The sequence below is a fragment of the Eschscholzia californica genome, unplaced genomic scaffold, assembly GCF_041429995.1.
Source record: "Eschscholzia californica isolate CP2 unplaced genomic scaffold, dmEscCali1.0.p SCAF_5, whole genome shotgun sequence".
NCBI lineage: Eukaryota > Viridiplantae > Streptophyta > Magnoliopsida > Ranunculales > Papaveraceae > Eschscholzia > Eschscholzia californica.
This window is the reverse complement of record NW_028238472.1, coordinates 36454644-36468175: the sequence shown is the minus strand read 5'-3', so window position 1 is coordinate 36468175 and position 13532 is coordinate 36454644. Positions and strand designations below refer to the sequence as shown.

At 38.1% G+C, this 13532-nt stretch overlaps 1 protein-coding gene across 1 annotated transcript; it reads right to left on the bottom strand.

Annotated features, from left to right (window-relative positions):
* Positions 1–3969: 3969 nt before the first annotated feature.
* Positions 3970–13241, bottom strand: LOC147538903 (beta-amyrin 16-alpha-hydroxylase CYP87D16-like). Its single transcript, XM_086643039.1, has 11 exons — positions 13116–13241; positions 12694–12860; positions 7275–7409; positions 6857–7181; positions 6593–6742; positions 6169–6306; positions 5141–5233; positions 4970–5048; positions 4776–4882; positions 4481–4605; positions 3970–4093 (listed from the first exon to the last, which is right to left on the bottom strand). The coding sequence occupies exons 1-11, from the start codon at positions 13239–13241 to the stop codon at positions 3970–3972; spliced, it is 1569 nt and encodes a 522-aa protein (XP_086499165.1).
* Between the last annotated feature and the right edge of the window lie 291 nt (positions 13242–13532).

Sequence of the window (13532 nt, the reverse complement as noted above, 5' to 3'; positions counted from 1 at the left end):
TTGGGAGCTCGCTCTATTGGGGAGTTCAGTCGGCCCTTAATTAAAGGTCGGTTGTAGTTGGACCGGGAATTTAGGGCCCCTCCAGCCCCTAGTTGGACTTGCTATAAGCTTATCAATACAAACATATCTCTTGAAAGATTCAAATTTAATATTTCGTGCCTTCAAGAAGATTTTAGTTTTTTCTTCTTCTTGTTTTGGTTTCGGCAGATCTTTATTATCATTAATCTACTAGATGAAAAATCGGTTTTTATAATTTTTTATTTATATATTCGTTGGTCCTATAAGTTCTTTATCTTGAAGTGGGATATCCCAAAGAATAAAAAACATCGATCATGTAGTAAAATAAATTACTACAACTTCAAAGACCTGAAGTACTGATGTCAAAATTTGTCTTCCTAGAATCAGTTAAGATTACAAAGTTGAATCCCGCTTTGTTCCTCACGATCTGGGGGGGGGGGGGGGGACCTGGAAAGAACTCGAAAACCTCTCCAATGATCAAGCCAGTCAGATTGTCCTTGCAGTTAAAATATTGAGTGTTGACTAAACGCTAGTTTATGGAGTTGTAACTTACTCGTAGATTTAGAGAGTTTGTTCACTCGTGCCTTCTCTGGCATGAGGGAACAAACTTAAATATACCAAACAATCTCCGACATCGACACTTACCGGTGGCAAATTAAATATATGAAACAATCAACCCGAGTGAGATATTCACCATTCAATTGTGTTATAGAATCTTTTAAAAAGAAGATAACCATGAATAAAGGGGATTCTAGAAATATGAGTTCTACATGCATATGAACTCCCCAAACTATTTCCAAACAAGGAGAAGTAATGAAGTATACATACATTCTCCAATCCATTATTTGATTTTTGAACACGGAATGAATAGTTTGCTGCCCAAAAGTTTGAAATCTGGGCTAGTCAGACAAGTCGGATTCGAGACCTTTCACAACCGTATGGATTAAATGATCCGTTTATGCATGAATAGTCATAGACTGACCAGTCCATTGGGGCTTTTGAATTGCCTGACTGACTAGTCCCTTGGGGCATAATTCTGATGCTTCCTGTTCTTCCCTTTTGACAGATTCCAGACCTAATATTTCTCAAATTAATTTTGGAAATCCTCTCAAGGAAGATGAGTACCATGTTGAAGAGAATTTACGTTGAAATGCTGAGTACCCAATTAGTGTTGAAGTTGGTGACTATTTTTTTTTATAGAAGATGTATTCCAAGCTCGAGACTACATAATCGAATAGGCAAAAAATTGGAAAGGCATTACGTTTTAGTTTTGATCGACAAGTCAGTTAATATGAAAGCTAGAGAGAAACCCGGCTAGAAATATGTTGCGAAAGAAGAAGGGTGTTTCGCTCACATGACAAGAAGGATTTTCTTCCGAAACATCAACCACCCAAAAAAGCACGAGCAACAAAAAGTCAATGTTCAGTCAAGCTTAAAGGAATATCGAGGGATGGTGACACCTAGAAAGTGACACCTAGAAAGTGACACCTAGAAAGTGACACCTAGAAAGTGACAGTTGTGTCTGGAATCCACAACACTAAGTTAGCAGAAAATCTTCTTGGTCATGCATATGCGAACAGATTGGAACCCGGTGAAAAAACTGTTGTTCAACAACTAATGCAAAACGGTACAAAACCATCTCTTATTCTCTCACAACTTTGTAAATATTTAAGGACAACACCTCAACATTGAAAACCATTTATAATGCTCGGTTGAAGATAAGTAGGGAAAGCCAAAAAGTAAAAAGTCCAATGCAACAAATGATTAAGTTGTTGGTGGAACACAATCACGTTTACCATTATTCAAGAAACGAAGAAACTGATAAATTAACAAATCAATTTTGGGCACATGCTAACTCCATTGCACTATTGAAGTGCTTCCGTACCGTGTTGATGCCCGACTGTATGTATAAAACCAACTGATTTGACAAGCCATCTCTCGAGATTGTCGAGGTAACTTCTACATTGAAATCCACTTCGGCACTTATTATCATGGATGGTGACGCAACAAACCAGTATGCGTGGGAACTCAATCGTCTGAGGACGTTGTTCCCTCCAACTCAATGCCAAATGTGTTTCTAATCAATAACTTGCACTAACTAGCCCCATTGGTGAAGTCTTGCCACATGGCGCAAGATTACTGTGTACTTTCGAGATACACAAGTATGTGGTGATACATGTCAAAGCCAATTTAATTTAAAACAAGAGGAGTTCAAATGCTTTATGACAATGTTTCAAAAAATCACGTATGCAGAGACCCAAATTGACTATAGTGAGACGATAAAATTTTTTGTAATGATATGGTCACACACTAATCATGCACATGTTATTTATGTAGTGAAACCTGGCTGAGATTATTGAAATAACGATTTGTAATGACATGGATTAATAGATACACGTGGGAAATGTTACATCAAATTGTATGGAAGGTTTTCATTTCTAAATTGAAGAAAACTTGAGGGTCGATTTAGACCTTTTTATTGAGCACGTGATTTTGTAGTGATCTTTATAGTGGATTGGATGAAAATCATTTTAAAAAAAGTGACTAGGATCTTTTATCCCATTAATTTCTACAAGCGTAGGGGGTTTAGTAGTAGGCTTTGGGCAACACGAGAGACTACCTCAAAAGGATGAATAAGACAACAACTAGTAGCTTAGTTGGTAATGCTTCTATTCCAAAATTCCAAAAATCTCTGACTCAATTTTTGCGAAAGTAAAATCGATGGTTTATTGAACTTAGAATAATAGTGTTATTTATTAATAATGGTTATAATAATGGCCTATAGGATAATTTGTATCGGCTTTTAAAGGTGTGATAAAAAATCAAAATAGTTAATGACACCTGATGTATTGAAAGCTAATAAACTTAGCCATATCATTAAAAAAAAAAAGAGAAAAAGGATGAATATACAGTTATTATTTTTTTTTGTTCTTGTTATTAACCTAGAGCACCCCCAATGTAGCAATGCCAATATATTGTGAAATGATAATCTCTGTGTTGCTAAAATGTTTTTAGGAATAGTAAATATCTCTTAAGGTTCGTTTGATACACGAGAAAATATATGGTAAGAAAACGACTTTTGTTTCCCATTAGAAAGAAAAGGGATTTCTTAGCTCAAAGTCAAATTTCAAGTGCTTGATAAGAAAGCGAAAAAAGAAGGTGAGAGAAAGAGTGCCTTTAGACAAATATTTATTAATTATGTTTTATTTATTAATTGGGCCTTTAACAAATGTATAAATGTTAGACATTTAAGGAGTACCTTTAGCATTTAGGGGGTGCCTTTAGAAAAATGTTGATTAATTGGGCCTTTAACCAATATATAAATGTTAGACATTTAAGGGGTGCCTTTAGAATTTAAGGGGTGCCTTTAAAATTTCAGCTTATTTATTATTTCGGTTTTATTTATTAATTGGACAGGGATGAACAGAGAAAGTTACGGTAGGAGTGAAAAAAAAGAGAGAAAGTTACGGGAGGAGAGAGTTACAGGAGGAGGAATTGAGTGAGAAATCAACTTTCCCATTTAAAAGGTGGGAAAAAAATTAGACCACTTGCACACTTTTTTTTCTTAGGAAATCGATTTTCTTACTCAAAGTGGCCAACCAAACAATAGAAAACTGATTTCCTTGAAAAAACAATTTTCTTACTCACATTTTCACACGTATCAAACGGACCCTTAATTCTATAAGTCAGAAATTGCAAAAGAAATCAGATTTGAAAAATACTGATGTCTTATTTTATCTGAAAATAAGACTTGCTTGCAATAAAATATAGCACGTCTTTCAACAAAAAATAAAATAAAATATAGCACGTGACACAAAATAACATGATTGTTGCTGCCAGTAGCTAGCTAACCATCTAATCAGCTTAGCCTCACTAGCTGACTCTTATTTCCCAAACCAAAGCAAATTGAGGTACTCTTACATTGAAGCAGCAGGACAATATCCTTCTAACCTATACAGTTGGTAATTGACTCTTTACATTTTCTTGGATCTTCTTGGATATCTTGACATGGAGGCCATCTCCCAATGATAAAGCTGGTGTTCTTGATAGCTTTGCTCCCTTTATTTTTGTCCAGCTGAATTGAAAAAAAAAAAATCAAACATTCATGAAATCAATTTGCTTATCTTATCAAATTTTGAACAAAAACCAACTAAACAAAACCGTTGGCGATAGTTACTCTTGATGGAAGAGCTATTTCCGAGGAAACCATAAAATTCGCAAAAACCATCGAAAGAGATATTTCAGACGATGCTTTGAATTTTCAGAAACCGACGCGGGTTCATCTATGCTGACGGCTATATCAATCGCCATTGGGAGTGATCAACTGCCTCCGACGGTTTTCTCAATAACGGTCGGATTTTTTGTATTTCCAATGGTTTTACATTAGCCGTCTGGAATGGTCTTCCGCAATAAACCTTTTCTTGTAATGATTGCCTGACTTCAATTAGTTAGTATACAATACCTGAACTTAGTGACAAGGACATGTAAAAATGTAGACATCATGACTTTGCTAAACTCAGCTCCAGCACAATTCCTCAATCCTCCTCCAAATGGTATAAAACTCTTTGCAGTATTTGGTCCCAAATCCTGTTTTTTCATAATTATTGTATGGAAATCCAATCATGAGTAAATAGAAAAATATTTATTTTATAACATTTCTTTTTTCGACTTCAGTAATTATGGGTTTCTGTATAACCCACGAAAAAAAAAGAAAGATAATTCTTAAAAAACTCGTAATAAGAAACTTTTAAACCCACCTTCCATCTGCTTGGGTTGAACTCGAGGGGATTAGGAAACTTTTCAGGATTCATTTGCATTGCAGAAGGAACAACCATGAGTGTCCATCCTTGTGGAATTACATATCCTTGTGTATACGAAATTCAAATAATTATGTGATCCGTCTAGCCATGAAATAGTATGTTATTAAGTTAAAAAGAATTTGCTTCCATACCGTTGTAATCGATATCTTTGATAACCTTCCTCAGTATACCAGGAGCAACACTTGACATCCTAAGTGTTTCATTAATTACCTGAATAGTTCAATAATAATTAGACAAAAAAATAATGAATAATTAGCCATTTGGCTACGTGCTTGCATAATTTTCTAGCTTGTGTGACCCACCATAGACGTATAAGTCATCGTCTTATGCTCTTTCCATGAAAGCGGAGAATCCACATTTTCGGTTCGTTCTCTAAGAACCGCCTCATGCTCATCCTGTAAAGAATCAATAACATGTGCTTTTAGGCGAATATATTAATGAGTTCTTTTGCAATTAAATAGATAAATACCCTCATTAGTTAGAGGGTATGACATTTTATTATTTTGTGAAAGGACATAGTCTAACATTGACGTCTTAAAATACTGACTAACGCTTAATATTTAAAGAAATCAGTAACAACCATGTTAGAGGTGATTGTTTGATAAACCTAATGTTATTTATAAACTACCCTAACACAAAATCATTATTCTATATTTGGGTTAATAAAATATATAAAACTAATAAAAATTAAAACCAAAAACTTGACTTGAAAAATCATTAGTCCAAAATTAAAACCTAAATCTAACAACTAAATAACAAAACAAAATAATGAATAGGAGTAAAAATTAGTTAACAATTGAAAATAGATAGATATAAAAGTTCAAAATAAAAACTTTAAGAACTCAAAAGTTAGAGCAAATAGAACTAAATTTTAGTTTCAAAATCTTAAACTCCTAATTTTTTGATTCAATTTAATATACTTTTCATAAAAGTTAAAATTTTAATTTCTTAAATTTTCCCAAAGTATCTTTTTCTTTCTGGTGGTAATTCGGACAGGAGCGGGCACTACTCGACCTCCTTCTCTCTTCGCGCCCCATGAATTGGGGCGGGTACGCAGAATGGGCATAATTCGTGTTGGGTTTGAATAATAAAGATTAGACCCAGTCTGAGAACCCTCTTGCTGCAATTTGTGGGCTTTGGACTGAGAAGTCCAAAGTAAGAACAAAAAGACTGGGCTGAGGCACCCATAACTAATCTAGACTGAAACTGAATTATATACCGTTAGAGTCTTGACCACAGAAGGGTGGTCAGTGAGTAAAATCATTGCAACTGTGAGAGATGAAGAAATGGCCTCAAAAGAAGCAAGAAGAAGCCCAAACAGAAGAAAAACAACAAAGTCCTCAGTCAAGAAATCTTCTTTCTCCATGTTCTCTATGATTTGGTCAAGGAAATCTCCTTGTGGCTTCCTCTTTGAAGCCAGCCTCTCTCTCAAAACTTCTCTCATCATTTTTGTTACCAGTTTCTGACCCTGTGATATCAAAAAGCCCAAGAATCAGAAATCATCAAATTAATTTGATACTCTTGTATCTATTTTCATGAAGATTAAAATGCTGGAAACAAGAAAAACCAGGCAGACTCTAGGCATAAATTCCATGTGGATTTCTGTGATTCGTGCTCTCGATGATTCTGATCCACTATCAGCAAATCACGACAAGCCGCATAGTACTTCTGCCCAGAGTCTGCTTTTCTTATTCTCTAGCATTACTCTATTTTCATTGATTACAAAATAAAAAGACAATTAAACAGATACCTACCTTCATGCATCGGTGGTAAGTGGTTCCTGGAACATTAAGCGGAACCGACATAACACATTGTACAAAGTTGCTTAATTTCTTAGCCAAATTCACAGAAGACTTGCTGGGGTCGTAGCTAAATAGCTTTTTAGCTGTCAAATCGAATAGCATCTGTGTAAAAATAAGCAAGATGATTAAGATCCTACCCAGCGGAACTCGCATATTATACGTGAATCTGAAATGGGGAATTTTCATTGTGTTCAAATAAAATGTATCAGTACATACACTTGATATGGATTCTTTTAGCTCGACAGAGGGTTGAGTAGACCAAGATTTTAGATTTTCGTAAGACATGGTTTCTAATTCAGGCAGCATCTTGTTTTTGAGGACTTCAGGACCGAAATGGTCAAGAACGGCGCTTTTGATGTACTTGTGAACGTTAGCAATAGCAGTGACATCAAAAGCACCACCGACAATTGAAGAAAGTGAGTCCATGTACCACAACTCTACTAACTTCCCTTCCTGTTGGAATATAAAATAGTTGAGTTCCGGGTCTGCTGAAACCACGATCGGTCTTCCGGCCAAGCTGGTTCGAAACACCTTCCCGTATCTAACAAATTACAAACAATAAGCAATTTTAGGTTGCAGGTCAAATAGATAACACACATAAGCCCTTGACAGAAATGTTTTTTGAGTATTGTACCTGGATATTCGCCTCTTAATGAAACCAGGCATATCGAGTGATTTCGTAGGGATAAAGAACTGAATGCTCTCGCCAACAAAGGGTAACCCCATGGAGCCTGGCGGGAGTTTTCCTTTGCATTTTGGGTTGCTCCATCTGTAGACGAAATGACTAAATCCAATGATACACCAAGTAATGAAAAACAAAGCAACTGAGTACCAACTGTACATGTTGTCCATGATCATCATTTATTTCTAGGGTGGTATAGGATCTCGAAAAATTAGAGAGCAAACAATTGTAAGTTGTAACAGAGCTTGAAGGGGTGAAATAGCAAAAACTTGTAGAAGAGCTTGATGCTTGACAAACCAAAAGAGTTGTCATCTATTTATAAATAAACAATTAGATGAGGTTTCTCCTCAATTGCCAAATGAGCAAGTTGTAAGTAAATTATTTCACGTGCTAAATTCATTTTTTTTTATGACCAACTACCCATTTCACACTCTATTTTTTAAATTCTTATTTAGTCCAGCCATTAACCATTAACGGTGTAATTGGACGGAGTAATCCAAATATGATTTCTACCAAAGTGAGATTCGGAAGAAATGAAGATTGTTTAGTCTGTTTGGTAACAAAAAGTCTAGGAACTATGAATCTTAAAGATTCCTAGTTCATAATGGATTGGACCCAAACGCCTTGCCCACTCCCACATATTGGGTGTGAGTTTGGCTATCAAAGTCCGTAATCTTACGCCACCAACATGTTTGCCTTGTATGTTGATTTTGGGTTAATGTTCTGAATATGACGCCACCATGTTTCACAGTTATCATGTCAAAATGATGTTTTACCCTTATAATGTCAAAATGACATTTTTACCTTTCTATATTAGCAAACTGACATCTTTATATCTTTATATTAAAATTACAGTTTACCCTTATGTTAGTAAAATTTATATATGTAACCTTCCGTATTAACAAAATGTCATTTTGGCATCTTGAAATGGTAAGGATGTAATTTTAAAAATACAAGGGGACATGTCTTTTGACAACATAAGGCTAAAAGTGACATCTTGTTTTTTTTTGTTGAGATGAAAGTGACATCTTGTGAATAATTAGATATAAGTTTTTATAATTAATGATTATTTAGATCAATATTTTAGTAGTTTTTACTCATCTCAAAGAGCTGATGTTTTCTTTGATTATTAGGTAAAGAATTTTTTGATCAAATGTCTGAAAAGAGGGGGTAATTAGTCGTATACCCACTCGTAAACCAATAAAAGTTATAAGCCAACATAAAATATGAAATGAAAAATGAGTCCAATAGTTTATTTTTTGGTGGGTGTGGAACCATTTATTTTCTTCCAATAATGCCTCTTCTATAAATATATTTTAACTCATTAATAACCAAAGGTTTCTTAAGGTTGAGTTATTTTTTTTTTGAACATGGACTACGATTTATGTTAGTCATTATATGACATTGATACATCATTAAGATCTAATTACCACGATAACTGCCTAAGTTAAAATAAGAATGAAATAGGCCTAAATCCTAACAACATAATAAAGAGGCCTAAGGCCCGAACTTACTATTTATACCTTTAATAACTGAAATTCAGTAACCATGGATTCCACCTCCTCTGGGAATCGAATCTGGGACCTTCAGAGTTTTGGATTTTATGTCAACACTTCCAACCACTTGGGCAAACAAGTGTTGACTAGGTTTGAGTTAATTAACATACTATTTCCAAAATTTATATTTTCAAAAAGATTATTGCCAAAATCTTTTGTTGCTTAAACATCCCATATTCCCTTATAGGCAAAAATGAAAATTGATTTGCCTCTCTATCTTCTAAAAACCTCATGCAACTATGATTTTAGGGTTTGCTTTGTTTCTCCATCTATATCTAAAATCCACATAAATATATTCTTCATTAAGGTTTTCCATCTTAAGATCTTTCAAGTTTTAATGATTTGTGCTGATGTCAAAAACTGGTTTTTCCGTTATATCAACATGAAAAAAAGGGATTTGATATCTGGCAGCGTCCGTTAAAGTTAAATATTCTGTTAGATTGACTGTGGTTTTGGGTTCCTGCTCATGCTCTTTGCTCCAGCTCTAGTTCCTTGCTCCTGCTCCTGGATTCCTGGGGGAAAAATCTGCAAAGGGTTCGAAAGCCGCTCCGACGCTCAAGACAGTTGATGATGCATAAAAATGTCTAGACGTTGACTAACTTCTGAAGAGTCAATATCAGACCTGAAGTCCATCGGGTCAACCCGGCTTAAGGTAACAAGGTCAGTTGAACCCTTGATGATCCGTCACGTACTCCCTTAAATGGAAGGTCGGCTAGAGGAAACCAGCCCTGTAACGACCTTGACGCGAACGGATTAGCCCTGGGGTTTCTATAGGAATGGGTGAAGGAGTTGAAGGAGATGTCCTTCGGCCAAGGTGACAATGCGAACAATTTGTCGGATAAGACAATTGATGTAGAAGATCATCAAGTCTGATTGATTTAGGGATCATAGAGTTTAAGCTAGAGACCAACTACGATCGTCGAATTACGAAGTAATTCGCGACTAACTTCGATTGGATCCTACAACGGGTTACACATAAGAGTGACAATTTGATCAAGGATATGACTAGTGAGAATGAGATACAATCATGGGAGTGTCCCATAAACATATCTCATAGGCCTAAAGAGAAATTAGGCAAAGATAGTACAAAAAGCCCTAAAACGGGTTTTGGGCCTAAACCGATTCGGACACTTTTAGGGCTCGGATTGGGCTGATTTTTGGAGGGACGTTTCCTTATGTTATGAACATTATATCTGCCAATTTTGGCTGGATTTGGACGTCCCCTCCTTTGGGAATTGAGAAAATATCACTAGTTGCTATTTTCGATAATTTCCCTAAATCTTATTCTAAATGTTGTTTTAGGAAACCTTTGAGGAGGTGTATTCTCATTAGGGTTCTATATAAACACTCTTAGGACAGAGAATAAGGTGTGGAATTTCTCTCTAAGCTTTCTTACTCTACCACATCAAGTAGAGAGGAGAAAGTGAGCTAATTCTCATTACTATCTATCTAGTCAAAGAAGAAAGGTGTTCTTCCTTCCAACCACCATTGGTGTGCTAGCTAACAACAAGGTGGGAGATCAAGTTGATTGCTCGTGTCCTAAGTAGAGGAGCTACGTTTGAAGCTCTTGGTCTTCTCAAAAGCAATTGGAAAGGTTCGAGGGAAAAACTAGCGAATAAGGTAATCGATTATCTAGTTTTGCTTAGTATTATTATAGGCTTATGCATGCATGTGATCCTGTGAATACTAATGTAGACATTAGATGTCTTATTTTCGCCATTTACATTAGTATAAGGGTGTAAAACCCAACAATGAGGAGGGTCCACGTAGGTTTGGTCGATGCCTTACGCCCAGAACTGGGAAGGCAAAGCGCACCAGCAATCTACCAACTTAATCGCAGAATCTCCACAGAGATTTCAGTCGGCTACAGATCTCTAAGTGTTTAAGCAAGTTTGGACTTCACGCGTCCAATAGAGGAAACTTCTCCCCAAAGATCAATGTCATTGGCAGGATATCTACAAAAGATCCTTGAACTTAGGAACTTTCATCTATCCTGGATGCGAGATAAACACAAAGGGGAAACTTCCCTCCACGGCAATCATCGCTGCCTTCTAAGCCTATAAAAGACCCCCAAATCGTCCTTCAAAGGACACGATCTGAAAACCCTAGAAGATCACAAGAAACTCTGAGTTCTCACAACTCGCCCCCAAAAGGATCGATCAACATTAATTCTCTTACTGCAAAGAACACCCTGACTGTCTTGAGCGTCAGAACAGTTTTCAAACCCTTTGCAAGTTTTCCCCCCTTTGGGAACAGACGAACATGAGAAGTAGGTAGGAGCAAGAAGCAGGAGCAAGGAGCAAGGAGCATGCGCATGAGCAAGGAGCAAGGAGCAAGGAGCAAGGAGCGAGAAGCAGAAGAAAAGAAACAGAGAACCAGATCTGGAGGCAGAAACAATCGATAGGATCTAACCTGACTTAACAGAACATTCAACTTAACGGTGGTTGTCGTGCATCAACTCCCTGTTTCATGCTGATATAACAGAAGCCCATTTTTTGACATCAGCATTTCTCGCTAGAAGGAGGGGATCTCTCCAGCAAAATCATCAGTTCGATAACCCGAACTCTTTTCATTACTTTGTTTAGCCCTAACCGTTTCTTCAAACCCTCAGGTAAGACATGTCCTCAGAGGAGCACACTCCACGCGGATCCCAGAACCAGATACCCGACGCAGTTGAGCTCATGGCCACAATTGAACGACTTAAGGCCGACTGGGTACGAGGGAACGAAGAGGTAAAGCGATTACAAGAAAGCCTCTGTAAGGCCGAAACAATCAAGAAAAGCGCAACATCGGAGGAGAGAAAGTCAGCGATCAGGATGCACGCTCGAAGACTTTCTCACCAGGTAATGCATTCTCAACCGGAGCTCTAGAATTACAGCCTGGCGATCAGATGCACTTACAGAGCATCTTAGACGAATATGGAACACTGGGCCAGAACCGCCCATGCGTCCTTTAAAACGAGGGGATCGGCGAAGGATGTATCGACGGTCTGACGGTCTGCGAGGTGCTCATACACCAAGTAGGAGAGTTGACCCGAGAGAGGAAGAAAAATAAGTAGTGGGGAAGAGCAGTGATACACCAGCCCCCTCTAAGTCAGGAGATATTGGAGTCGGAAAAACCAAAGAACTTCAAATGCTCGGCACTCGACCATTATCACGGTTTGGAGGATCCAGGAGTATTCATCAATAGTTATACTTCAGTGATGAACCTTTATACTACCAACCAGAACGTGTGGTGTGTGGTTTTCGCCACCATACTGAAAGGGCCAGCTCAGGCATGGTATCAAGCACTGGGGCCAGGCTCAATCAAATCCTTCGAGCAGCTTGCCCAAGTCTTCTGCGACGCCTTCCGAGGAAGCACCACAATCAAGAGAGAAACCGACGAACTATTTAATATAGCCCAAAGAAGAAACGAATCCCTCGCCACCTACTAGCAGAGGGTTTGGAACCTCATGGTACAGATTCCCGAACTGGAACCAAAAGTCGTGTTCGCCGCCCTGAAAAGGAGTCTCTGACAGGATTACATCATAAAAGAGATCTCCAGCCGACGGCCAGGCACGCCCGCGGAACTGATAGAAAAGGTCCAACAATGTATAAGAAAGGAGGAAGATTATCGGAGGATGAAGGAAGTATCCAACATCCCATACGAAGGAGAGTCATTCAGGAAGAAAGAACGAGAGGAAGCAAAACCCCCCAGGGAACGAGACCGGAGCAGGAGATCAAGACCCGATTTCATCACATACACCCCACTAACAAAGGGTAAAGAGGAAATTTAGCAGATACTTAAGTCAAAAGGAAAGGTAGAGCTGCCCAAACCTAATGGCGACAGAGAGGAGTTCAGCACCAAAGACATGACCGCATAGTGCGCTTTTCATCGAGGATATGGTCACACCACTGACAGTTGCCGACACCTTAGGAACCTCATATAAGAAATGGTAAGGAAGGGCGAGGTAGACAAGTATATCCGAAAGAGCACCAAATACCTGAATATAATAACAAAAGGTTAGCAATCAAATGAGGGATTGGATCAGGATTGGACACCGACACACATTTCACGAGCTCCAACAAGACGGGCAAAGGACCAGAAGAGAATGCCGGAGTAATCGACAACCTCAATACCATCGCCGGGGGGCCAACCCTTAGCGGAAACACCAAGGGAGAACAACGTTGATTCGCCAATGAGGCAAAAAATGCCAGCCCTGTTCAACAGGCCCAGCGAGGAGACACCCGCCCATTACCTTCACTGACGATGACCTGGTAGGGGTAATCATTCCATACGCAGACCCGATGGTAATAACAGCAGTGGTGGCAAATTGGAATGTCGGACGCATTCTAGTTAACACAAGAAGTTCAACCGAAGTCATGAGCCGTACATGCTTTCGAAAGATCGGGGTAAGTCCTCAATACCTTAAATCATACAACTCTTGGTTGACAGGTTTCGGCGACAATCAAGTAGAAACCGACAGAACGACATCGTTACCTATACTAATAGGAGACGGGGAGGTAAAAAAAAGGCTATGATGCTAAACTTCGCCATAGTCGAATAAATGCATGCCTACAACATCATACTAGGGAGGAACTTCCTAAGGGAATCCGGAGCCATAATCTCCATGAACCACCTAATGATAAAATTCCCTGTCCCGGGAACGAACCTA